Source organism: Marmota flaviventris, chromosome Y (assembly GCF_047511675.1).
Source record: "Marmota flaviventris isolate mMarFla1 chromosome Y, mMarFla1.hap1, whole genome shotgun sequence".
Classification (NCBI taxonomy): domain Eukaryota; kingdom Metazoa; phylum Chordata; class Mammalia; order Rodentia; family Sciuridae; genus Marmota; species Marmota flaviventris.
Genome location: NC_092519.1, coordinates 16,517,318 through 16,543,849, shown reverse-complemented (window position 1 = coordinate 16,543,849; position 26,532 = coordinate 16,517,318). Strand labels below are relative to the sequence as shown.

The window sequence follows — 26,532 nt, the reverse complement described above, 5'->3', positions numbered from 1 at the left end:
ACCATCAATGTGTTCAGTGGGTTACAAAAATCAGTGGATGACATTGACAGAATTAATACCAATATGTTCATATATATCCTATGCACATGTGTGTATATACACACACACGTATGCACATTAAAACCACATGATACATGTGTATTAAAATGCTAATGTATTAATTGGCAAGATCAATACTAATATATTGATTTATATTATATATGCATGTATATGTACACACATATGCATATTAAAACGACATATGTGTATTAAAATGCTAATGCATTACATCGACAGGATTAATACCAATATAATTATAGCTTATGTTCATAAACACATGTATGTGCATATATATTAACACGACATACATACACCTGGGTATATGCAATGTGTGTATATGGATATAATCTATACATGTATGTATATATGCAAATATATGCATGTAGGAGTGTGTGCATACATTAATCCAATATGATATATTCACATGCATGTGAATATGTATTAAATGCATATCATTAAATATGTATTAAATACATATCATTAAGTATGTATTACATTACACCATTATATAATATAAATGCATCATTAATATATTATAGACATAATTAATGCTAATATATTAATAATGAAATATATATATATATATATATATATATATATATATATATATATATATATATATGTACATGTATCCATGTGCATGTATTAAGGGTTTGCGTTTGGATGTGAGTACATTAATATGATACTATATGTATACATGCCCATAAATGCATATTAACATAATATAGTATATAATACAGGTATATAGGTATATGCTTACGTATTTCATTAATAAATATATATGCATACAGAGCACTTTAAGTCTATATCAATTAGGGTTTTTCAGACAGGATTATAAGTGTCCTGGTTTTGCTTCTCTGGTGAACACTAAAATCATATATGGTATATAATACAATACACAATGGGAGATGTACAATATTTGTTATTGTACTAAGTATTTACATATATAACAAATATTGTACACCGTGTACAATTCTATGTATTTATATCAGTATGTACTTGTTATATTGTTGTATCGTGTTAATATACAATAGATTGACACGATCAGTCCCGTGTGCTAACACATGCACGTGCACACACGTGCACATGGATGTGCACATATTGACACATGCTGTGTGCATACGTGTGCACAAGAGGACTTTACGGATCAGGGTTTTCCATAGGGGACCCTCGTCTCCTCCTCCTTCCCCTTCTCTGGAGAACACTCGCGTTTCCTGTAACCTCGTGCGTAATAGAAAACGTGGGATTCAAAGTGCAATACCAGCCAGGCGCGGTGGTCCACGCCGGTCTTCCCAGGGGCTCGGGAGGCTGAGGCAGGAGGATCGCGAGTTCAAAGCCAGCCTCCGCCAAAGCGAGGCCCTGAGCAACTCAGGGAGACCCTGTCTCTAAATAAAATACAAAATAGGGCTGGGGACGGGGCTCAGGGGTCGAGTGCCCCTGAGTTCAATCCCTGGTTCAAAATTTAAAATTGCAGTTGGATCCGTAATGTCGTGTGCAACCTGAAACACCGCTTTCTTACCCTGAGCTTTACGCATCCATGACATGGAAACGCAGCGGAGACCCACGTACGTGTGAGGGACACGCACATGGCAGAGGCCCATCCAATGGAAACGCAGCGCAGACCCCGCGACAGAGGGTGAAGGACGGGAGCGCAGGACGCAGTAGCTTTGGAGCGGGATCTGCACCGCGTTCCCCACAGGGGCTCTGCATGCGCCTCGGGCACCTTGGACAGTCTCGGGTCAGCACGGCAGGGCCACACAGGGGCCTCTTCCAAGGTGGACAGGAAGGAGCATGACCTGTCCAGGGACCAGCGCGGACCACAGCGAGCCCCAGGCCTGCCCCTGGACCCCCGGCTTCGCACGGGACAGTGGACGCTCTGCGCTTTCGCTGCACCTGGGTGCCTGGCCTCGCCACTCTCCAGGCGCACGCGCATCCCCGGGGGGTCTCCTACCTGTCCACCAGCTTCTTGGCGAACCCGAAGTCCGTGAGCTTGATGTGGCCGTCCCGATCCAAGAGTATGTTCTCCGGCTTCAAGTCCCTGTAGACGATGTCCCTGCAGTGGAGGTACTCGATGGCGCACACGATCTCGGTGGCATAGAAGAGCCCCGTGCTGCAGGGGAAGCGGCCGCGGTTGCGCAGGTAGCTGAAGAGCTCGCCGCCCGGCACGTACTCCATCAGCATGTAGAGGAAGCGATCGTCGTGGCTCGTCCAGAACCTGCGGGGACCAGGGAAGGGTGACCCTGGAGCGCGGGTGACGTTCCACACTGAGATACGCGTCAGGTGGCTGTGGCTCCAGGGGGATGCGCACGGCCTCGCTCAGCTGCTGAGGCTGGCTTTGAACTCGCGATCCTCCTGCCTCAGCCTCCGGAGCCGCAGAGACGACAGGCGTGCGCCACGCGCCTGGAGGTGGGTGTCCAGATGCACAGGGACTAAAAGGCGCTTGGGGTATGGAGGCGCCACGATGCTTAGGGTGCAGAGGGACCGGTGTATGCATGGGGCGTGCACACCTGTTAGCAGGTGCAGGTTGAGGAGGCTCAGGGTGCCTATGGACGTACTGCTATCTTGGGGACGAGGACATGTCAAGACGCACAGACAGATAGATGCTCAGTGTGCGCACATGCTTAGGACATATTCAGTGAGATGTCCCAGGACGGGGACACACAGATGTGAAGATGGACCCACACAGAGATTTATGGTACTGGTGAGGACCCAGAAGGAGACACCCGGAGCTCAATCATGGAGCCCAGCTTAGCAGGAGCGACCACGGGAGATCCATCCCCGGCACCAAAAGAAGAAAAGAAAAATGTGCGTCCAGTTAGGAGCCGGTGATGCATAGATGTTCAGATCTCGCTGCACCCAGAGGTTTAAGAGGTGCATACAGACGGGTGTCAGCACATGCGCACAGAGGCGGAAATCTGGAGAAATGCGCAGGATGTATTTAGAATATGCGCTAGAAACACGCACAGAGACAGAGACAACTGGGTGTGCTGTGTTCCCCCAAAGTTCAGGTTGGCTCCTGGTGGGGTGCCATTGAGGGACCGCCTACTCAAAGGAGGGGTGGTTACTGAAGGTCCCTGGCTCCTGGTCTTGCCATGAGGTCCCATCATGTCCCACATACTCCCAACCATGAGGCCAAGTGCCAGGTTCCAGTGCAGCCCAGGAGGCCACTGTAACTGGCTTCTCCAACCTCTAGACCTATGAGCTTAAAAACAAAAACAAAAACAAAAAAAGATCTTTTTTATATATACATTATTAACCCTCAGGTTTTTTGTTACAGCAATGAAAAACTGACCAACAGGTATAGAAAGGCATTCATTAGAAGATTACTGTGAACCCAGTATTCCTTCTCAAAATCCCTGCCTCACAATTCGACCCCCTTGATACAACCAACTTAGTAACAGTTCGCCATCTGGATTGTTGGGAGACAGGATCGACACACAGGTCTCACTGTCCTGGTGTGGAAGGAGGGCGAAGACCATGTTCTGTCAAGAAGCCAGGGAGTCATGGGCTCACTTAGGTCCCTTTCCAAATTTTGCTGCTACAGCCCTGACCCCAGGACCTTGGGATGTGCCTGTGTGTGGACACGGGTCTTTACAGAGGGGATGGGGATACAGTGTGGTCTCAGAGGGGCCCTGACCCACCAGCAGGACTGGGGTCCCTGTAGAGGAGATGAGGACACAGACGCACACAGAGGGATGCCCCTGGGAGACACAGGGAGAAGACAGCGTCCTCAGTGGCCGGGCAGCAGCCTTACCTGGAGGACAGCAGAATCCTAGGAGGTGCCAGTTCCCTTGTTCTTCTCCAAAAAGCCTCCCAAATCCTAACCCTCTCGAGTGCGCCCACGAAGCCCAAATGGCAAGGTCCACATGGCCCACCCTGCGTCCTGCACAGAAGTAGCCAGATCATTATGCAAACCACCCCTTCCGGCTGCCTGTGTATGCAAAGGATTGCTCAGGACTCAGGGGGTGACAGAGATTAGGACCCAAATGTCCCAAGCAGATTCTGTTGTCTCTGTCCCCGTCCCCAAATTTCCAAAGACTTGAGCCCCAGTGAACTGGAATCTGAGCCCAGCAGACAGCAGGCAGCAGGGTGGGGCCCATCAGCTGACCCGATCACTCCCATTAGCTGAGGGCTCCGTCCCTTGGGGACCCTAAAAGTGCCAGGGCGGACGAGAGCGGCTTCTGCAAAGTGCATTGCATGTTTAATGCTTCCTGTCACCCCCCCCCCCCCAGGGGTCCCTTGGGCACGTCTGTCCATAACTCACAAAGTGCATTGTCCCACCCACACAGAAGCGCCTGGCAGGTATACAGTAGGAGCTGATCCCGTGCGCACCATGGGCGCTGCAGCTGTGCAGGAATCAGACTCGCCATAAGATGTGTCCCCTCGGGGCTGGGCATCCTCAGTCCGGGTCTCCGAAACCCCAAAGGCTATGGGGTCTCCAAAGTCCCCGCAGGACCACGGGGAGCCCGCAGCGCGAGACTCTGCTCCGCGCAGCTGATCCCGGCACAGAATCACAACTGGAGGCTGACGCATCCTCCACGACGTCTGTGCGATGCACAGGGACTCTGTGGGCAGACTCGGGTCTCGTCCCCAAGGGGTCCAGGGATCCGTGGGGAGATTCAGAAACGCAAACGATGTGCAATCCTGAAACACGTGGCACCCCACTAGGACAGATGGGATGGAGCATAGAGAGATCAGGGTCAAAGGAGGCTGGAAACGGAGGCCCCAATCAACGGAGGCCCCAATCAAAGGCTGGGCTTCGCGGGCAGAGAGGGTATGTTCTGGGCTCTGTGTGTGTGTGTGCCCAGCTGATGGTGCCCTTGGGATGGACAGGGCAGGGCCGGCAACCGGAGGAGAAGTCAATGGAAAGTAATTAAAAATGGCGGCCACATGGGACCCAGGAGCTTGGAAGGACTCTGGGTAGGTCCCTGGAGAGAAAGGAGGTGGCCCGCAGGAAATCATGTGGCCTCGGTGACGTCAGAAAACGCCTTGAGATGTGTCCCAGGGTTGGAGACAGCGGAGCTGGGGCCGAAGGGACCATGACATTGAGAGAAAGGAAGTTGGAAATGGGTGGCCACATGGGACCCGGGAGATTGGAAGGGCCATTTATAAAATGGGGAAGTTGAAAGAAGGAACAGATTGGGGGTGAAGGCAGGGCAGGGAGGAAGTTCAAGGTCACATCTGTGCAGGAAATGACCTGAGTGTGTGTGGGGGGGTATCTGAGCTGATTGGTGGGCAGCAGACTGGACACGCAGGCTGGCCAAACTGCGTTCGTAGTATGGTGTCATAACGCCAAGACCACGTGTGTGTGTGTGTGTGTGTGTGTGTATGTGTGTGTGCAGGTTTTTAAGTTCAGAAAAAAGTGTGCAAAGATCCATTCCAGGCTGTGTCAAATGGATATCTGGTATTTAGAGACAGCAGGAAAAAAAGATAATCCCATGTGGCACGATTTAAAATAAATAGCAAAATGCATACGTCTTCTCTAAGTGGGGGAAATTTTATACACACCATTAAAAGCAAATAATTGAACACTACAATCAGGTCCATATCCACAAAAGCCCAAAGGAGACAGCAACCCATTTGCCTGTATGTGGATGAGCGGATAAACACAGAGGGATGTATTCATGCAGTGGAATATTATGCAGCTTTCAAAAGGAAGAGAATTCTGAAGCAGGGTCCAGGGTGGGTGAACCCCGGAAAAATCATACTCAGTGAATTCAGTCACACACAAAAGGACCAGCACTGCATGAGTCCACTCATAAGGGGTCTACAGAGTCATCAAGCTCAGAGACAGAAACTAGAATCGAGTAGTTACAGGGGCTTGTAGAGGGAAAATGGAAAGTTATAAGAGTTCCAATTTCACAAGTTAAAAAATCTCTGGTAGGGATAGTCCCCTGACAGTTAAGAATATTCTTAAGGACACTGTACTAAACACTGCAAAATGATGAAGATGGGTGGGAACAATGCTGCACCACTATAATCCCAGTGGCTCAGGAGGCTGAGGCAGGAGGATGACAAGTTGGAGGCCAGTCTTCCCAACGTAGCGAGGCCCTAAGCAACTTAGTGAGACCGTGTCTCAAAATAATAAAAAGGGCTGGGGATGGGGCTCAGTGGTTAAGCACCCCTGGGTTCACTCCGCCCAAAAAAAAGAGAGCGAAAGAAAAGAGCCAAGAAAATAAATGTTAAGATGCTACTCTTGATGACAATGAAATTTTTAAATTTAAAGAATGTGTCCATCTTAATTTTTGTCTCTGTGACCAAGTCTTTTTCAAAGAGTCAAGCAACAGAGAGAGTCAACATGAACAGTTAGCAAAGTGTGGGGACACTCGAGAAGTTCCCAGACTCAGGAGGGACCCCATAACCGCACCCCTTAACTGAGACCCTCATAATCAGTCCCATAACCACGCCCACTGTGGCCACGCCTCACTGTGGCCACGCCCCAGCATAATTAGACCCATAAATCATATCCCACCATAACCACGCCCATCATAAGCCACGCCCACCGAGGCCACACCCCCACCATGGCCACAGCCCATGGTGACCGCAGCCCCACTATGACCAACCCCATAGTGACCATGTCCCACTGTAACCACACCCTAGTCAAAAACCACGCCCAGCTGTGGCCACGCCCCCACCACGACTCATTCCCATAGCGACCACACCCACTACAACCAGCCCTATCCTGATCCTGTCCCACTGTAACCACACCCCCTAGCCATAAACCACGCCCCAGTGAGGCCACACCCCCACCATGACCACACCCACAGTGATAATACCCTGGTATAAGGAGCCCTATTGTAATCATGCCTCAGTGTAACCACGCCTAAGCCATAACCACGCCCACTGTGGCCACGCCCCCACCTCAATTACACCCCATCGTGGCCACTCCCCCATAACCACGCCCACCACAGCCACACTTTAGGGATAACCACGCCCCACTGTAACCACGCCTCCACCTCAATCACACCCAATCGGAACACTCCCCACTGTAACCACACCCACCAGGACCACACCTCAGCATAACCACGCCCCACTGTAACCACGCCCCTTAGTAAGCACGCCAATAGGCCCCTGTAACCACGCCCCTCGTGACCACACCCCTCTGTGACCACGCCCCTGCAGTAGCTGCCTGACCCTGGCCCTCTCCTCCTGCATCTCTAGCTCAAGGCAGGGCTATGGCGGAGGCTGCGCTGTCCGTCTTTCGTCTGCAAAGTGTGCAGCCACGGCTCCCACTGCAGGTGCTCCTAATTAAACACCAAACCAGCCTGTTTGTGGGTAGTCAGCTGTCTTTAAAAGTTGGTCACCGTTTCCCCACAGCCTGCAAAGCTGCCCTGGAAGGAAGCAAGCGTGACCCCACCCGTTAGCCTCTGCAGCAACCGCTCCCTGCAACCAGACCTGCCTCTAGGGCCACCAGCCCTGCCCCCAGGAGACCAGAGGCTGGCTCTCCCCGCACTGGCTCTGCTGGCCCCTGCGGCTCCCCTAAAACAATGGCCCTGTCCACCTCCTGCTTCTCTTCTGATCCTAGGGGGTCACGGGGGCACCCACCTGTACTCCCAGCAACTCGGGAAGCCGAGTCAGGAGAATGGCAAGTTCAAGGCCAGCCTCAGCAACTTCGCCAGACCCTAAGCAACTTAGCGAGACACTGTCCGTAAATAAACGGCGAAAAAAAGGGCTGGGGGTGGGGCTCAGTGGGTCAGCACCCCTGGGATCGATCCCAGGTATTGCAAAATTATTATTTAAAAAAAGGGGGGGGGGGTCTGGGGACATGGCTCAGTGGTACCCTGCGGTCCCTGCCCAGCACTGAACAAAAACACTAAGCGATTCCTCCAGCAAAATGTGCCCATTCACCGTCTGAACCCAGCTCCCTCGCCCAACCCCACACAAACACCCCAAAACTCACTACACATCTCCTTATATTTGAGGTTTGGGGACAGGGACGGCTATTCTTGTGCCCAAACTGTTCTTTGCACAGAATGACCAAGGAGGAGAAACCGCTCCTGGCAGGTCTTTGTTTTTAACAAACAGGAAGAGCTCCAAACAGTCAGAACACGCAGATCTTTTCCTCCTTCCTTCAGGCTCAGAGAAACTGGAGGCGGTTCCTCCAACGAACCTCCCCAGGACCCGTGAGGTCAGGAACCAGACCCAGGTGCACGGACTCTAAAGCAAGGTCTTTCCTGGTCAGCAGGGACCCCTCCACTGCCCCTAATGCGCATCAGTGGGCCCACGAGCTGTCATTCAACCGAGAGCAGAAGATGTGTCCTGGGTCAACAAACATCTTGCTTCCAAGTAGATGACAGATTACTGTGGTCTGGATAAATGTCCCCTTAAGGCCATGTGTTCTAGAGCCCAGAGAGGCTGCTCCACCTTCTGCAGTGCACAGCACAGCCCACCCCAGAGAACCCCCAACCCCAGAGGCTCACAGTGCAGAGGAGACTGCAGGACAGAGTCTCTGTCAATCATCCGTCCACCCAGCTGTTGTTTGTCTGTCTATCAATCTGTCTACCCATTCTGTCTGTCTATCTACCTCTTTGTCATCTACCCATTCTGTCTGTCCAGGGGGTTCTCACACCCTGGATGGGGCTGCTCCTGGCATCTGGTGTGGGGCCCAGAGAGGCTGCTCCACACCCTGCAGCGCACAGCACAGCCCACCCCAGAGAACCCCCAGCCCCAGAGGCCCCAATTGTGCAAACTCGATTCTGACCATGCTCTCATTGCACGTGGTTATAAAAAAAATGGAAGCAGAACCGGCTCAGCGCTCCCGGGGAGGGTGGAAATCACTTGCGAGGTGAAGCGACTGACTGTCGGGACAGACCTGGGTGGCACTTTGGAGTCCACGCCTCCTTCGCTAGCGGTGCCACCCCACGGAAAACACGTGCCTCTTGGGATTTGGAATCACGACAGTCACAGCGCTGGCCAGACATGGGGTGCTCAGCCGAGCGACCCGTGGGGGGACTCTCTAAGGCTCTGCAGCACTAGGTGCACCTTGACCCTATTCTCAGACTCCCAGCCTCCACGACCCAGGGGATGCGTCCATTTAGTTATGTCAAAGACATACACAGCCTGAAGAATGAGCTCTGTTGTGCTTTACAGTTAAAAAAAAGAAAGAAAGAAAATCCCAAATTGCCAGGCAGGATGGCCCAGGTCTGGAATCCCAGCGGCTCGGGAGGCTGAGGCAGGAGGATCGAGAGTTCAAAGCCAGCCTCAGCCAAAGCGAGGCCCTAAGCAACTCAGGGAGACCCTGTCTCTAAATAAAACACAAAACAGGGCTGGAGACGGGGCTCAGAGGTCAAGAGCCCTGAGTTCAATCCCTGGTAATCCCCCAAAAAAGAAATATTCCCCAAGTTCCGGAAAGGAATCCCATGGATGTGGGGCAGGGTAGTACCTTCTAGCTATTCCTCTTTTATAAGTGAAAATTGTGCTTCTGGGCAAGGACATTAGTACATTAGGATTTTAAATCACCACATCCTAAAGAGGATGCAGATTCCTATGGAAGGTGTCATAGTATTTCTCCCGTCTGGAGGCAAAGGGTCACGGGCTTTTAACCAAAATTGGAATGTTCCAGAAGATTTGCTGAAGGTGATTTTCCCACTAAAAGGTAACACACCTGGCTGGTGCCATCGGGTGGCCCCGAGACCAGGGGAGACGTGTGTATGCCGTGAAGTCAGAGGAGCACGTGGAAAGAGAATGTGTGCAGAAGACCAAGCCCAGGAGGTTACTGAAAAGAAGAACTGAACCCACTTCAATCTGCTCACCGCCATGAGGCTGAACCAAATGGAGCCTCCCAATGTGAGGCTTGCAACCTCCCAAACAGTGAACGAAGCAAACCTCTTTTCTTTATAAAGTACCCGGCATCCGGTATTTTGCTACAGTAAGAGAAAAATGGACCTAAGACAAGTGCGGAGGGTGCCTATTATGTGGGTGTGCAGGTACATCCTTGGGGAGGCATCTGGGAAAAACCAACATGGCCATTAACATGGCCAATCTGAACTGACGACTTGATTGGATCAAGAGATGCTGAGGGTTAAGAGGCTTATGGGCGGTCAGTGAGGGTGTGTCTAGGAATGATGGGCGTGAATCCGGATCCATATAATCCAGGAGAGGAACATTACCAACATGGCGGACGGAAGACGTGGTTGCTGGGTGGAAGGCCCCATGGATGGGGAAAGAGAGACGCAGGCCATCTGTACCTTTGGCAAATGGATGGAAAATACTCTTACTCTGTCCCCATGGTCTGGACTTCCATGTTGGACCCTGATCCGCAATGTGTTAGTAATAAGAGGTGGGCCTTCGGGAGGTGACTTGGTCACCAGGGTGCCATCATTATGAAGGGAATTAAGCCTTATAAATGACTCCAAGGGAGGTCCTGCCCCTTCTACGCTATGAGGACCCAACAAGGTGGCGCCATCTTGGAAGAGAAGGAACCTTCACCAAATACAAGATCAAGATTGATCTTGGATGTCCGGTCCCCAGAACCAAGAGCAATAAATGAATGCATAATGGTGTTTATAATTAACCCAGTCTCAACCATTTTGTCGTAGCAGCCCATATGGACTAAGCCAAACAGGGAAGGCCAGATTCTTTGGGTAAAGGTTGGACCCATTCAACAGGAAGGAGGTCCAGGGTACATCTTAATGGAAATCTAAAAGATGATTGGAATTAATAAAGCCATTAAGATTTTTTTTTTTCCCATTAAGACATAGAATCCTAGGATGCTACATCCCCAGTCCTCTTATTATTTTTATTTTGAGATAGAGTTTTGCTAAGTTGCTGAGGCTGGCCTCCAATGTGCCATCCTCCTCCTTCAGCCTCCAGCCTGGGATTATATACATGTACCACCACGTCCATTTGGCTCAACCCATTTCTTCTAAGAGAAGACCCTGGGGAATCCCAGGGTGGGTTAAGGGGGAAGGGAAGGCGAGGAACTCACAGCTTGACGAGGAAGGGGTGGTTGACTTCCATGAGGACCGACTTCTCGTTGTGAACATGCTGCTCCTGCTTCAAGCGGATGACCTCGGGGATGCTCATGACCTTGAGGGCAAAGTAGTTCTTAGCAGCCTTCTCTTTCACCAAGTGCACGCGCCCGAAGGTCCCCGTCCCTGGAGAGGAGAGAAGGAACATAAGCAGTCAGGTCTGTCCATGATGGTGAAGGCCATCCAAGGAATCAGTGGGGGGGATCTGGGACCTCCAAACAAATCCCACTGGGGTTGGAGGCTTGGTATCCTGGCTGATGTACCCAGGTGGTCACTGTCCCATAAAATTTGCAGGTGCATACACATATTACAGAGAGGGACAGAATCACCTGCTCCCAAATGGCTCTTTCACTTGGAGGGAAAGTGGGCGCCATTTTGTAAAAAACCATCCTGGAGAAACCATTCCCTCCCCCAGGTGGCAACAGGAGATAATAGCAAATCATTCCTCCAGCACGGCTTGCTCTCTTTTCCTTTCTTTCAAGAATTGTAGACAAATGCCCTTATTTCAAAAATCAAAAAAATGCTCTTATTTCAAAATCAGCCACTTTGACCTTGGGGGCAAAGTAATTCTTAGGTTGGTGACCACTGGGTCACCAACTACGGCCCCACACTCCAACCAGATGCCCCATGCAGCATCCACCGCTCCTTTCCGGAACTCGCCGTGGCCCACCCCATCCAAAAAGAGAACCCCTCCTCTCCCTCCAGCTCTCGGCATCTTTGAGCATGTCCCCAAACTTTGCAGGATGAGCAGGACACGTGGGTCAGCCTTCACTGCAGCTTCAACAGGACAATCAGGTGACATAGGGCAGAAGATCGAAACAGGGGTGTCTGGGTAAAGGCAGCAACTCTACAAATGCACCCCCTCTCCTTTCTCCCAAGGTCTGAGGTGTCCAAAATATTAAGTCTCAAGAAGATTCTAAGAAGACACACCGTGGTGTGTCTGTAAGATGGAGGTTGGGGCATGAAGTATCGGCCCCTCAAATCCCTCGCAGGCCTTGATGGTGTGACTGTGTGTCAGGGAGTCCTCTGATGACCAAACTCAGCTGACCTCAGTAGAAGCAGAATGTCTGGGACCACTGTTGGTGGACTAGAGGTGGTTCTGCACCTGGGGACAATGTTAGTGAGAGTCGCTCCTCACCCAGGAAGGACCTACAGGGCACCAGCAGGGATGACATCCAAGCAAGTAAATTCTGCATGCAGAATGTGCCCGAGTCGGTCACACGACACCACGTTCCCAGCTATCTCAATGGATCGGCTTCCTCAAACCAAACACAGGGACCAAGATGGTGCCCAACCCGTGACCTACTTGACTCTACTTAGCTTTAATGCATTTTTTTTTCTCAGTGGAAAAAATGTACACAGAGTGGGATTTACCACCATAGCCCTTTCTCGTATGCGGTTGAGTGGTGTTAAATGCATCTATGCAGTGTAGACACCACGTTGTGGACACCAGTTGTCAATCACAACTGACTGACAGATGTGATAGGTGTGGATGGGTAACTGGTTAATAGATGGATGGCAGATGACAGATTGGTAGATAACTGGTGGATAGAGGGGTGGATGGATAGATGGACAGGTAACGGGTTCATGGGTGACAATATGGTACCATGACTCTTGAGAAAGCATTTGCATTGTATCGGGTGTCCCGTGTCATGGAGAGATGACATACAGCACACAGGAAGATGGGTGCAGGTTCTAGGCCCACAGGACACCATCTTAGAGGGGAGCTGAGCACCCACAGACTTTGAGATTGTGACAGGTCCTGGAACCAAAGGCCAAGACTGGAAAGAGAAGACAAGACCTTAATTCAGACTCACACTTCTTCAGAGGGGACAATCTCCCTGGTCCCTCCATCCAACCCATCCCATCATCCTGAATCCGCCATCTTGCATTCCTCACTGTGGCCTCGGGTTCCATTAGCCAGAGTGAGACTTCTAAACCAGGAGGACAGACATCTACATCTGGGTCAATGTCCCCCATGGATAGCCAACTCCTGAATCCACCTGGTTCTCTCTAAAGTCCCCTAAGAAGACCAGAGCATCCTCATTCATGGGAATCCCAAATCCCAGCTGAGCACATGCCACAAACTCAAAATGCAACCCCTGATCCTGGTGGGCACCAGAATCCATTCCTATGACCTTCATTCAACCTTTTCCAAGGTTTGTTCTGGCTCTCACTACGTGGGACCTATTTTTTTGACATCAAAGAACTGGTGTGGTGGCTACTTGGACCCAACATTTGTGTCCGCCATTATGTTGTGAGCAGGGTTGGAAATGTCTTTGGAGAGAGGTTGGGAAGCCAAGGTATGACCTAGGTTTCCACACGAGGGAGACGTCCAACAACCCATAACCCCAGTTGGGTATGATGATAAAAATGAAGACCTTAAAAGACAAAGAACAGAAAGAGACATTGTCACCCAACACTGAGGCATTACTTCTATCTACAGACGTGAGTCAGTCTTGGCCAGCTCAGAATGCCAAGGAGAAAGGATCACAGTCCTGGTTGTGAATTCAAAATGGCGGCTCTCAAATGTGTTGGTCTTGGGATCCTTTGAACCTCCTCAAAAACGCACCGAGGACCCTCTGGAGCATTTGCTCCTTTACATAGGGGGTAGGTGGAGGTCATTACAGTAGGAAAAAAATTCAAGCAGAAAGAGTTAAGCAAGAGAGGACACCCGGAAAGATGCCATTGGTGTTGGAGGGATGATGTCATCGCACTTCAAGGAAGTTCTGGAAAATTCCAACCAACACACATGGAAAAAAATGATTCCTGGGGATCCCACACTGGGCTAGTTCACTCTCTACTGATAAAAGCAACTCTTTCATGACATCAGTGTGTTCCTGCAAAGGACACTGTGTCCCTAGAGTACTGAGAATATGCTTTCATCTCTGCAAACAGGGCAAACGGATATGTTTAGTTGCCTTTGTTCAGAAAGAAAGAGCAACAATCACACCCCCTTGGTTGGCAAGGAAGTGTTCTGAGATCCCCAGGGGGTACCTGAAGCCATCAACCATATCAAACGCTATCCCAGCATTTCTTGGAGATAGGGCAGGTGGGGATCCGGCACAAAAATAATTTTTTTTCCCTATACATATAAGCCTATAATTAAGTTTAATTTGTCAATCAGGATTGGTAAAAGATCAGGAACAAATGTGAAAAATAAAATAGAACAACTAAATAAAACAAATCAAACATCAGAACAACTTAACAATGAATGAATTCTGAGTTTTTTGGAAATTTCCTGTTTTTGGACAGTGGTTAACGTGGGCAACTGTGAAAACTCAGTAAGGGAAACTTTGCCTACCAGGGGGACCACTGTACTTTTAGTTTGCTAGATTTGCAAATCTGCCCTTTCAATTCTCAGTGGGAAGTGATTTTTGTTGTCATTTAAGATCCCCAAATGCTCAATGGAAGCATCACACAACTCTTGAACAAATACCACGAGTTTTATCTAGCAGAGGCAGCATGCGTAAGTTCCCTCCATGTCTAGTTATTTCTTTTTTGTTGTTGTTAGGAGGGGACTGGGGATTGAACTCAGGGGCCCTCAACCACTGAGCTCCATCCCCAGACTTATTTTGTATTTTATTTAGAGACAGAGTCTCACTGAGTCACTTAGCACCTCGCTTTTGCTGAGGTTGGCTTTGAACCTGCAATCCTCCTTCCTCAGCCTCCGCATCCTTGGAGATAACCAATTCCCACACTATGACCCTCCTTCCCCAACTATTAAATGGTTTTGACATCATCCCTAAGTAGGGGTCTGAGGACCCCAGGAAGTTCTCTAAATCACATGTCCTGCTCCCCCAAAGTGGATTAAAAGTCTATCACTCACCCTCCCAAGAAGTGGGCAAACTACACACAGAAGATTGCACAAAGAAGATTCAGAAGCTTTAAATTACATTCTGAGGGGCATGATGCTGCTGCACTCCAGTGGAGACATGAATCATCCCTTTACCCAGTGTATCCAGGCTGTATATGCTACCCTCTCATTAGTTACTTAGACCGTCTCTGTATATGCTACCCTCTCGTTAGTTACTTGGGACCATCTCTGTTGCTGGAATGTCATAGTATCAGAGTGCTTGTGTTCAACTCACTGGTACTTTCCTCAATAAGAGTCCCCAAATGAAAGAGGAGTAAGGCTGCCAATACAGAAAGCGGAGGAGTCAGAAAGCGCTTCCTTCAAGATAAAAAGTAGAAGGACAATATGACATTTAAAGAGACAGAGAACATATTCAGCTACCTTGTAATTCAGGATATGGTTACAAAATCACTCTGCTTTATTATTCATATCACGGTTATTGTTTAGATGTAGTGTCCCCCAAAAGCTCATGTATGAGACAATGCAAGAAAATTTAGAGGTGAAAAGATTGGGTTGGAGAGGTGTGACCTAGTCAGTGGATTAATCCACTGATGTGGATAAACAGGGCAGTTAGGGTATGAGTGGAGGAGGTAGGTTACTAAGAGTGGCTTTGGGGGACTATATATTGTCCCTGGATTCTCCCTCTCTCTCTGCTCCCTGGTGCCCTGTCCTGAGCTGCTCTCCTCCTCCAGGCCCTGCCGCCATTTTGTTCTGCCTCCCCTTGGGCCAGAGCCATGGAGTCGGCCACCAGGGACTGAACCTCGGACACCATGAACCCCAGATCAACTTCTCCTCCTCCAACCTGTTCTTGTTGGGTCCTTTGGTCACAGCGGAGAAAGAGCTGACTTAAGCAAGCCATCTTGGCGGCCCAGAGGTCACACGCAGCCTTGTTGAGAGAACAAAGGCTCCTCAAGGGATCAATTTGCAGCAGCACGTTTGGGAGCAGAGCCTGGGTCTCCCTGAAAGGGCAGCCTGTCCTGCTCACTCAGTGGGAAAGAACATGAGGTGGCCATCTTCAGGGGAGACTCCTCCCCTGGACCATGGTGCCACTGTCTCTGGGTAGACGGTGGTGGGGCCGTCTCTCAGGTTTCATTGCCCAAATCCAAAGAACTGCACTGCTTTTAGTTTAGTGTCACCGAACAAGCCCCAAAACTTCCCAATGGGGAAGTGCGCAAGCCTCTGTGCATTTGGTTATGTGTACAGACAGATTGTAAGTCGTGCAGGTAGGACCAGAAAAGCAAGCTCAGCTCCACAAGGAACTGACCCTTTAAGAAAGCACCACGTTTCCACGTGCAGAGAGATGGAGCTGAAATAAGATTCACAAGTTCTAAATCAGGTGGTATTCTGAGTGGCAAGATGCTGCTCCTCTCCACTCTAGACATGAATCATCCCTTTACCCATTGTATCCAGGCTATATATGCTACTCTCTCATTAGTTACTTAGACCATCTCTGTATATGCTACCCTCTCGTTAGTTACTTTGACCTTCTTTGTATATGCTACCCTCTCGTTAGTTACTTAGACCACCTTTTTATATGCTACCCTCTCGTTAGTTACTTAGACTATCTTTGTATATGCTACCTCTCGTTAGTTACTTAGGAGCCATCTCTGTTGCTGGACTGACTGCCGTAGTATCAGAGTGCTTGTGTTTAGGAGAGAGAGAGAGACCATATTCAGATAGCTTGTTTTATAGAATATGGTTATAAAAATCCATGTTAATCCATATCACTGGATTAATCCACTCACTAGGCTACACCTCTCATAACCCATCGCCAGCTCCACCCTGGCCCGGCATCTGTCTGCTGGGGGTGGGGTGGGGGGCTTCTTTCACATCCAAGTTCTAAATGAGCAGCCTAAAAATTAGCACCTTGCTTGCACCCAGCCCAGGATGCTCTGATCACATCTGCCCTCTGAAAAGTCCTTGGATGGTACAGAAGGAGACCAGCACCTGGAGCCCACGTCAGCTGCAGGGGCATGCTGTGGGGACGCCTCTCGGCCACAGGTGGAGACCGGGATTGTTTTCTTCCTGTGGCTCGTGGGGCGGAGAGGCAGCTGGTGGTGTTGGTTACACAGAGGAGGAAGCCAAGGCTAAAACCCGGGAAGGAGGGAGAGAGAAACTCGGAGCCCTGGACACGCACAGGTCAGTAGGAGGGATCTGTGGTGGGATCTCCAAACCACAGTGGGCAGCTGGCATGTGGGGGTTTCTTGACCTATTTCTTCCAGGATTGGCCTGCGATATTCTAAAATAGCCAAGGGTACATTGGACACCTTGGGGGCTCAGGTTTCAGAGGTCTCAGTGCATGGCCAGCTAGCGCCATTCCTCAGGCTCGCGGTGAGGCAGGACATCATGGCGGAAGTGGGTGGTGGCGGGAAGCCGCTCAGGACAGGGCTCGGGACAGACAGACCCTACCTCCAGGAACAAAATATAAGGCCAACCCCCATGGCTCACTACACCTGTCTACAGTGTCCACCAGCTAATCCATATAAGTGGATTAATCCACTAATGAGGTTAGATCTCTCTCTCATAATCCAAGAGGGTGAATATCATGGTGGAAGCATGTGGCAGAGGGAAGCAGAGAGACTCCGCTCTCTGGATGCAAAATATACACCCCAAAGCCCCATCCCCAATGCCACCTCCTCCAGCCACACCCCACCTGCCTCCAGTTACCACCCAGTTAATACCAACAGGGGATTAATTCACTAACTGAGTCAAGACCCTCGCGACGACCCAATCATTTCTCCACTGGACATTTCACCCTGTCTCACAGGTGAGCTTTTTTTTAGGAGACACCTAATATCTGAACCATAACACAGAACAAACCTTCTATCCTTATACGTCGATTATCTCAGGCGTGTTGTCACAGTCCCAGAGAGCTGGCTGATGTGCGTTCCAAGCTGGTTCCCGACCTCTGGGATGATGGGCTTTGCTGTTCTCCCCAAGCCCAGGCTGTCCCTGCTCCTTCCTCTTGGGTCCCCAAGTTGCAAATCCCTGACAGAAGCATGCACATGCGGACGCTGGCCAGCTGCAGGGGTGGGGTCACTCCCATCCCGCCAAGCATGGGAAGAGCCCAAGCACCCAAGGACGGGAGAGCATTGCTCGCCTGCCCTGCACCTGCAAGGCCCCTTGGGTCTGCAGGGTGACTCCAAGGCACTGATTCAGCCCAGTGAAATCACCACCCGGATGAGTCACCGAGGATTTCCAAAGTGCCCTCCCTGCAGGGTGACTGATACCTCTCTGGGCCTCACCCGTAAACTATCCAAATAACCACCTCAGAGAAGGGCGGTGCGTCATGCACGCGCTGCAATTCACCCCAGGGACCTGTGCACCTTAGCAGGACTCTGGGGACACAATTTCCTTCCTGTGGGTCAGTGAGGGAGGATTTCTCAGCAGGCACCAGGGCTCTCTGGGAAGATGCGGGTCCCAAACAGGATTTAGGGTCCAACATGGAATCCCCTGGGATTCCCAGGGTTGGGTGACTGTGGAGTCCCCGTGTGCGGAGCAGGATGGGACAGGAATGAGTTATAGGAGGAGAAGTTGATCTGGGGCTCATGGCTTCCGAGGTTCAGTCCGTGGTTGGTCGACTCCATGGCTCTGGCCCAAGGGGAGCAGAACAAGATGGCGGCAGGGCCTGGAGGAGGAGAGCAGCTCAGGACAGGGCACCAGGGGGCAGAGAGAGCTCTGCTCACCAGGGACAGGACAGAGACCCCAAAGGCACAGCCCAGGGACCCCCTCCTCCAGCCACACCCCACCTGCTGCAGTCACCACCCAGTGAGTCCATTCAAGTGGATTAATCCACTATGAGTCTACACCTCTCATAACCCAATATTCCACCTCTGAACCTTCTTGCACCATCTCCCACATGAGTTTTTGGGGGACACCTCACGTGCAAACCAACGCGGGGCACAAATGATGAAGCAAAAAAAATTAAAATTTCAATCTTGGTCCAACCCAGCATCAGAGAGACCAGAGAAAGCGTCTCCACCCATGAAATGCACAGGAAAACTGCTCGGGGAACTAGGGACTTCTCAACAGCGTGTGCAGGACGGGTTGATTGATCATCTGCCAGGAAATATTGGAAGACACAGGACCCTCCAGGGTGACCCTCACCTCTGCCTGGGACATAAAGGCCAATCATCAAAGGGTCAAGTGTTAGGTCTCCTGGGGTGGCGTTGCAGACAGGTAGGTAGCAAGACTTTGAAGAGGTGTGGCCTAGCAGGAGGTGGCAGGTCATTGAGCAGGACTAGGTTCATGTGAGTTTGAAATAAATATAGGAAAAAAAAGAAAAAAAAAAAAAGAAGAAACCTGTTTTCCTTATAAGTAGTCAGCCTCGGGTATTTTGTTATAGCAATGAAAAAAAAAAAAGAACTCATGCACGTATTACAAATCCATTGACACGCTAAAGAATATCTGTGCTTGAGGGCTGGGGACAGAGCTCGGGTGGCAGAGGGCTTGCCTGGCATGCACAAAGCCCTGGGTTCAATCCCCAGCACCACCAAAAAAAAAAAAAAAAAAAAATCCGTGCACAAGCCCCTCTCTGTGACCTTTATCTGTGTCCAATGTCCCCCGAAAAGCCAGGATCAAATTCCTTGAAGGGACTGCACTTTACCTTCAAGCAGTCATAAAATATGAGAGCTTCTTCTTGTCTAGCAGCAGCTAAGAGCTCGGGAGAGGGGTCATTAGCTCGGGAATACCTTTCCACTGAGGCCGATGGGTTCCAAGGCGTCAATTAAGTCAAATAACCCCTTGCACACCCACGTGTGCGCACCCACACCTAAGCCATGATTTATGGTCGCGTGGGTGGCTCCTGGGCGCCGGCCCTTCCCCTCCTGGGCAGCAACCACAGAGCCTCTTATTGTCACCACGTGTTCTTGGTTTATGTGCATTAACCTCCTTGGACAAGGGCGGAGGCCAGACTGGAGTCCGGCCTCCGCGGAGGCCTGCGTCCTTCATAGGAGAACAGCGCATTGAACACAGGTTGCCTTTCAGAAGACCAATGGGGGGACCCTCCCTGGACCCTCCCATGTCTGTCAAAGTGCACACAGTGGTGGCCGGAACGAAGCTGCAGGTGTTTAATTAAAGATGCCGGCAGCTGGTCTTCAGGGGGGACATCTCCTGTGTGACCAGGGACGGAGACAGAGCAATTGGTGGCCTCCTGCCCCGGGGTCCCTGATTTAAGACTGGATGCTCTTGGACTCTCATGGCCCAAGCAATAGAAAGACCAACCCCCTGCCCACGGCCAGACCACCGCCGTCCACCCCAGAGAATGAGTCCTGCCCACCCTGGACCTCGGGCCTCCAGCCTCCAGCCTCCAAGAATGTTAGAGAAATCCTCTCCTCTCGTCTGTTCCGAGTGCCCTGGGGGAGGAACAGCAGGGCGGGTGCGTTCCTTCCTGCAAGGGCTCCAGCGCAGACCCAGAGTCTGACCCCTCACAACCTGGCGACCCACCGTCCCTCACCACCACCCCTTAGGTGCAGGTGTCCACCGACTGCTGCCCATGGGCACCCAAGAACGTCCTCAGGACCCTCAGGAGATGCTCTCGGCAGCCCAAGGTCATGCACCACACCCCAAGTGGACCCCCTTGACCAGCCCCACAGGGCCTGGCCAGCAGCATCGTCCAGATGGCCATCTCTGTCCTTTATCTATTGTCACCAGCGAAACCTGGGCCTCCAAAGGGGTTCTAGAAGCTCACAAAGGACCAGGAGCGCGGGTGTTCCTTTGAAGCCTGAGAGAAATGCACACTCTCGGGTCCCACCTGCCTTTCCAATGATACTCGCAGGAGCTCCTGGATCAAACCCTACCTGAAGGCTAACATTATGCCTGAGCATTTCAGTAAAGGCTGCCCCCAAAACCCTCCCACAACACACTTTTTTTTTTTCTTCTTAAGCTGGGTTCCAGGTTTGCAGAGTCCCCATGCACAGGACTCTAATGGCACCTAAGGCTGAGAATATCAGCCCCAGTTCTCTTCCGCCCAGTCCTCTGAGGTGCAGGATCCCCAGGGTCACATTCCCCCTGTCCTCCTGAGCTCTGCGTGAGATCAAGGTTCCCAGTTCCTCTTCCAGTGGCTGCCACAGTCCCGCCCCCTCTGACGTGGTGTCACCCGGGTCCCCGTGACCCTATTACCAGTCCCTTCCCTATGATGTGATGACCCTCTGCAGAACCTCCTGACTCCCTGGTCATGCCCAGGGCTCACTGGGTGCTACCCCATGGGACAGGAAGTGCAGGAAGCCACAGGCGGGTGCTGGGCGATCACCTCCCACATCAGAACAGACCCCGGGTGCTTCGTGGAGAGACAGAGACAGGCGGGGCGCACTGGGGCTCACCTGTCATCCCAGCGGCTCGGGAGGCTGAGGCAGGAGGATGGCGAGTTCCAAGCCAGCCTCCGCCAAAGCGAGGCCCTAAGCAACTCAGGGAGACCCTGTCTCTAAATAAAATGCAAAATAGGGCTGGGGACGGGGCTCAGGGGTCGAGGGTCCCTGAGTTCAATCCCTGGTACCCCCAAAATTTAAAAAAAATAATCCCCCCCAACCCACTCCCCACACAGAGAGCCATGATGTGCGAAATCAAGGGACCTGCCTACCAGATACAGCATGTCACCGAGGTTCCCTGCAGGGCTGGGTGTGGCTCAGGGGTGGACGGCTGGCCCAGCCTGGGGACAGCACATCCCGGGGATGGAGAAAATAAATAAATAAGAGCTGGGGGAATTTCAGAGAAAACTCCCCGAGGTCCTCCCCAAGAAAGCGAAAGTGCTTGACCTCGAAGTGGGAATGGGTCTCAAGAAAACCAGGGTGTGGCCGGGAGTTTCTTCTGGGTGGGGAAGTCCAGCCCTGTGGCCCTCCACTGGGCACCTTGTTCCCACAAATGTCCTCCTGGGGGCCTCTCTAGTCAGCCTCTACTGTGGACGGATCCACCCTGTATCACCCACAGAGAGCCTGGAACCATCCCCAGGGGTGGCCCAAGTTCCCTGTCTGCACTTGGGGGAAGGAAGTGTCTTGTCCTGGGGATTTCAGGGTGGGACCGGCGGAGCCTGGGCCTGGGGACGGGCTGCCCACCTGACTTCCAAGGCTGGAGTTCAGGAGGCAGAAAGAGGAGGCCATCGGGGTTGGAACGGATTCAAGATGGCGCCCCATGGCTCGGCCACCTGAGATGCCAGCGGTCGTGGTGGGTTTGTCATGAGGAATGGCCAGAGGACAGTGATGTCCTGTGGGGGCCTCGTTTGGCTACTCAGTGGGGGTGGGGGGGATGAGGGGTAGAGACGGATGGTGTCAGCCATGCAGGGCGCAGGCTGGACCAGGGTCCCAGGCTGAGATCCCTCCAGGGCTCCAGGGGGCTCCTCCTGCGTCTCCAGCTCCTGGGTCTCCAGGTGGCCCCTGCTCCCGGGGAAGCCTTTGTGACCCTCCCGATGGAGACTGACACTCACACACCTTGGCCACTGTACCCGACGGCGGCGTCCACTCAAGACACATGAGACTACAGGGTGGGGCTTCACTCTGTGGCTGCTGCTTGGCCGTCAACAGCAGTCCAGGTGGCGGAGGCCAGCGCCACCGCCTACCCTCTGTTGACACACGGGATCCAATGCACCCGGTGGCATTCCAGTCGTCATTGTGGTGGTACCTGCGGGGGCGCCCAGGTCGGTCCTCTCCATTGCACACGGTAAAATCCGCACCCCTCACCCCGTGGGCTCTGGGAGGGGCTGAGCTCCCAGGTGCAGCCCATGAAGGGGACCAGGGTCCTGATAAGAGAGACCCGAGAGCCCCCTGCCCGTCCACCATGGAGGACCCAGGAGAAGGTGCCCTCTGGGAGCAGGAAGCAGCCTCAGCTGACCCCAGTCGGCCCCACCTGGACCTTGACCCTGGACTTCATCCTCCAGAGCTATGAGCAGTAGCTGTCAATCAATGCAGGTGCCTGGTCTCTGTTAGTTTGTTACAGGGATTGGGTGACAGTCAAGCCTGGGCACAGGGTCTACATCAGGGAACGTGCTCCTCGCGGGGACTGTGGTGGCCCAAGGAGGTCCTCGTGATGTGCATGTTTCACATAAGCAAATGGGGAAAGAGAGAGATTGGCTGGAGACCGTGCTGGGGCTCAGGAGGCTGAGGCTGGAGGATCCGGGAGTTGGGAGGCCAGCCTCAGCAGCTCAGCCAAGCCCTAAGCAACTGAGTGACACCCTGTTTCCAAATAAAAAAATAAAGATATAAGCTGGGGAGGTGGCTCAGTGGGTAAGCAGCCCTGGGTTCAATCCCTAGTATGGGAAAAAAGAGATGGGAAAGAGAGAAAGACAAAGAAAAAAGAGAGACAAAGAAAATGTTAGAAAAGAAAAATGATATTTGGGCCTCGGAACTGACAATTGGATCAACTTGGAAACAAGTCTCCAGAGCAAATGAGCATTGATTTGACGGCCCTGAGATGAGCCCCTTGTTCTCGGGGTCCTCACGGGGGTAAAAGTGAAAGAGGAGACCCTCAAAGAGGTCAAGATGCTCCCTGGTGACGAAGAGCATCATCGCCCACAAGAGGGACACCGTCCAAACCGAGCACACCTGTGTGTGACAGGGATTTCAGGGATCCTTCCGAATGCACCCCAGAGTTCTGAATGAGCTCCTTGCAAAGTCATTCTAGAAGGTTCCGAGGGACGGGGTCTGGGATGAGGAAAGAATGTTTCAGTGTGGGGTAGGTTTTGCTTGGGGTCCTGTCCTCCTGCCTGCCCAACGCCTGGAACACGGTAATCCTAGGTCCCCCAGGAACACCTGATCGTCCTTCTTTGTGGACAGGCACAAACATCTGCAGCAAAAATGAGCTTGCAACTCCTGCCCAGCCCCCTGGGTCCCTAGGGGTGGTCCCCAGAGGCAGCCACGTTCTGTTTTTTAAGGATGACGCTCACTAGCGGGCCACCTGGAGCCACCGGTGATGTCAAACACACGCTCTGTGGCCGCACACTCCAAACCCCTCACCTCTGGGGACCTGGCCTGCAGACCCCCAGCCTTTCCCCAACTGACCCTCTGCAAGTGCACCGTGTGACAGGGACAGGCGACCCCGGTGCAGTTCCCATTGTTGACCTGGGTGTGCGGCCACCACTGTTGGATCAGAGCTTGGGGAGCCGCGCCCCGCCCTTGTCCTCGACAGCAAAACAGCTTGGAGATGCGCCCTGCCCGGCCTCCTCCGGGGAGAGAGGGGGAGGGAGGAGGGACAGTCACCCAGGGGACAGGGAGCCACAGGAAGGCGGGGAGGTAGAGGCAGAGAACACAGTGCGGCTGTCACCCCGCGCCCCTCCGCGTCTCCACCCAGCAAGCGCCCGGGAGCAGCCCTTGCCCCGTGGACACGCACAGGACGCCCTGTCCCCTCCTCCGCTGAGTTTCCTGGCAAGCGACAAGCCTCGGTGACACCCTTAGCAACACAGTGTCGCTAAAAAGCCACGGGCCGGCGGGTGGGTGCCAAGAGTCCGTCTTCGGACCCGCCAGCCCCTGCCCAGGACCTCGGGGCCCCGGACAACCTGAACCCGACCTTTCCAGCTGCCCGGTCGGGTCCAGTTCCGCGGCCCAGGGCGCAGCCAATAAAAGAACCCCAAATTTCGCACGCACGGGACAGAGAGGCGCACTCGGTATGGAGCAAGGGCCCCCACTCAGTCCCAAGCCGCACCCCGGGTCCCCAGGCGCTGCAGGACACCTGTGCCCCCCCCCCCCGAAGCCCTGCGCTTCGGCCACTCGGGGAGGGACCCGTCCACTCCACGCGGGGCTAGTCTCCCACTCAGCTCGGTGACAGGCGGCCCTGGGGCAGTTCCGCAGGTGCCTTCGGTGCCGCCGCCTGCCCCTGGGGGTCGCAGCCTGAGCACTGCGCGCGAGGTCCCCAGTGTCTGGTGGCTCCCAGTAACTTCTGTGACGCTCACCGCCCAGTCGCCCGGGTGGCGTTGCTATGGGGAGGGGGGGAGAGGACACCATCAGAAACTTAGGGAGGGAAACCGGGGCGCGGGGGGGTGGGGGGCTGCCTTCCGACCTGGAGGAGCCTGGGTGCAGGGGCAGCGGGGCCAATCTCCGGGGGCCCTTTGTCTGACCTCAGCGTCCCGGGCGCACGGGGGTCGCGCGTGGTACTCACCCACGGTGGCCAGGATGTCGAAGTCCTGCAGGGAGTAGCCGGGCGGCTCGGGCGAGGGCGCCTCGGGGCTGGGGCTGGGCGCGGGCGCCCCGTCGGGAGTGCGCCCCGCGGCTGCCGGAGGCTCGGGGTCCGCCGCGGCCGCCGCGGCCAGCCCCGGCGCCTCCATGGGGGCGCGTTGCCGGCCGCGGGCCGCGGGCCGCCGGGCTTCCCGAGACGCAGCCTCGGAGGGCGGCGCGGCGGCGGCGGCGGCATCAGCGGAGGCCCCCCATGCCCGCCCGGCGCCTCCGGGTGCGCGGCCCGGCGCGGCGGGGACAAAGGCGCCGCGCGGGGCGGCGCTCAGTGCAGGAGCAGCAGCAGCAGCTGGTGGGAGTAGCCGGCGGCCTCCGGGGCGCGGCGCGGGCCGGGCGGTGGCGAGGGCGGTGGAGGCGGAGGAGGCGGAGGAGGCGCAGGAGATGGTGGAGGCGGTGGCGTGGCCGGGGCGCAGGGCGAGGCGGGGTCCGGGCCGCGGGCGCCCCGCTCCCTGTTCATTCCTCGGGTCGCGCACCAGCCACGGGCAGCGCTGGCCCCGCACCGGCGAGAGCGGGGGCCCGGGCGGAAGCGGCCTGGGCGGGGCGATCCCCGGAGCGCGAGCGCGGCCGGGCGCGCGGGGACAGCCCGGGGGCGGTGTCGGGTCCGCGCTCCGCCCCGCGCGCAGCCCCGCCCCGAGCCGCGCGGCCAGGGCGCCCGGAGCTGCCGCGGCCCGTCTGCGCCCAGGGCGCGCCCGCGAGGGGGTCCCCACCCTGCTCCCCGGCGACGCGCACGGCCACCACCCAGGTCGCCGCGCCCCAGCCACCACCACCACCACCCCCGGCGGAGAGGCGGGAAGCGGGCGGGGCCGGGCCGGGCAGGGCGGGGCGGGGACCCGAGTAAAGTTTAAAAACAGAAGTGAAAATGGAACTCGGTGCTGGTGGCCCGCAGCTCCGCCAACCCCAGGGTCCCCAAGCGCGCGGTGCCCAGCGAACCCCGCGAAGGCTCGCTCGGTGCAGCGAGTGGACAGGCCAGAGCTCCCGCCCCAGGGGGCTTCCTGCTTCTGCCCCCCCCCCCCCGCCCCCCGGACTCCGGGGATGGAGAGATCTCGATCTGGGGGCAGAGGAGGGACAGAGGGACCTCCCTGGGCGCTCTCGGCAGCTTCCTGTGAGTCTATGATAATTTCAAAATAAATATTTTACTAAAAAAAAAGAGAGAAGCATTCAAGCGATACAGCGACAGCACACAGGGCGGGCGGGCCGACGGGCCACCGTTCCAACCCAGGGACAGTCTCTGACCACTCGGGAACAGCTGCAGACATTTTAGTTTCAGATGCACCACGGTCGTTTGCCTGAAAACCTGCCCCCCACACCCCCCCCCCACACACACACACACAAACACACTTGGCCACAGGCTTTAAAAGGACTCTTCTGTGCGTGCACTTCAAGTGCAACTGGACGCCGGGCGAGTGGCCACCCCCTTCCCTGGGGATCTAGTTAAAAGCAGCCTGGGTTGGGCGGGAGCGGCCTAGATGTCACCCGCTGATTGACCCTCAGGTCGGAGCAGGGTTTGAGTGGCAGG

The 26,532-nt window shown here is 53.8% G+C and overlaps 1 protein-coding gene across 1 annotated transcript in view; it reads right to left on the bottom strand.

Annotated features, from left to right (window-relative positions):
- The window catches only part of LOC114080992 (protein kinase cAMP-dependent X-linked catalytic subunit), a 35,390-nt gene extending 10,279 nt beyond the window's left edge, over nt 1-25,111 (bottom strand). Inside the window, exons 1-3 of the mRNA XM_071606940.1 lie at nt 24,946-25,111; nt 10,967-11,135; nt 1,991-2,254 (exon numbers count right to left, since the gene is read on the bottom strand). Of these exons, the coding sequence (XP_071463041.1) occupies nt 1,991-2,254; nt 10,967-11,135; nt 24,946-25,111 (599 nt within the window). The remainder of the gene's footprint in view (nt 1-1,990; nt 2,255-10,966; nt 11,136-24,945) is intronic.
- Between the last annotated feature and the right edge of the window lie 1,421 nt (nt 25,112-26,532).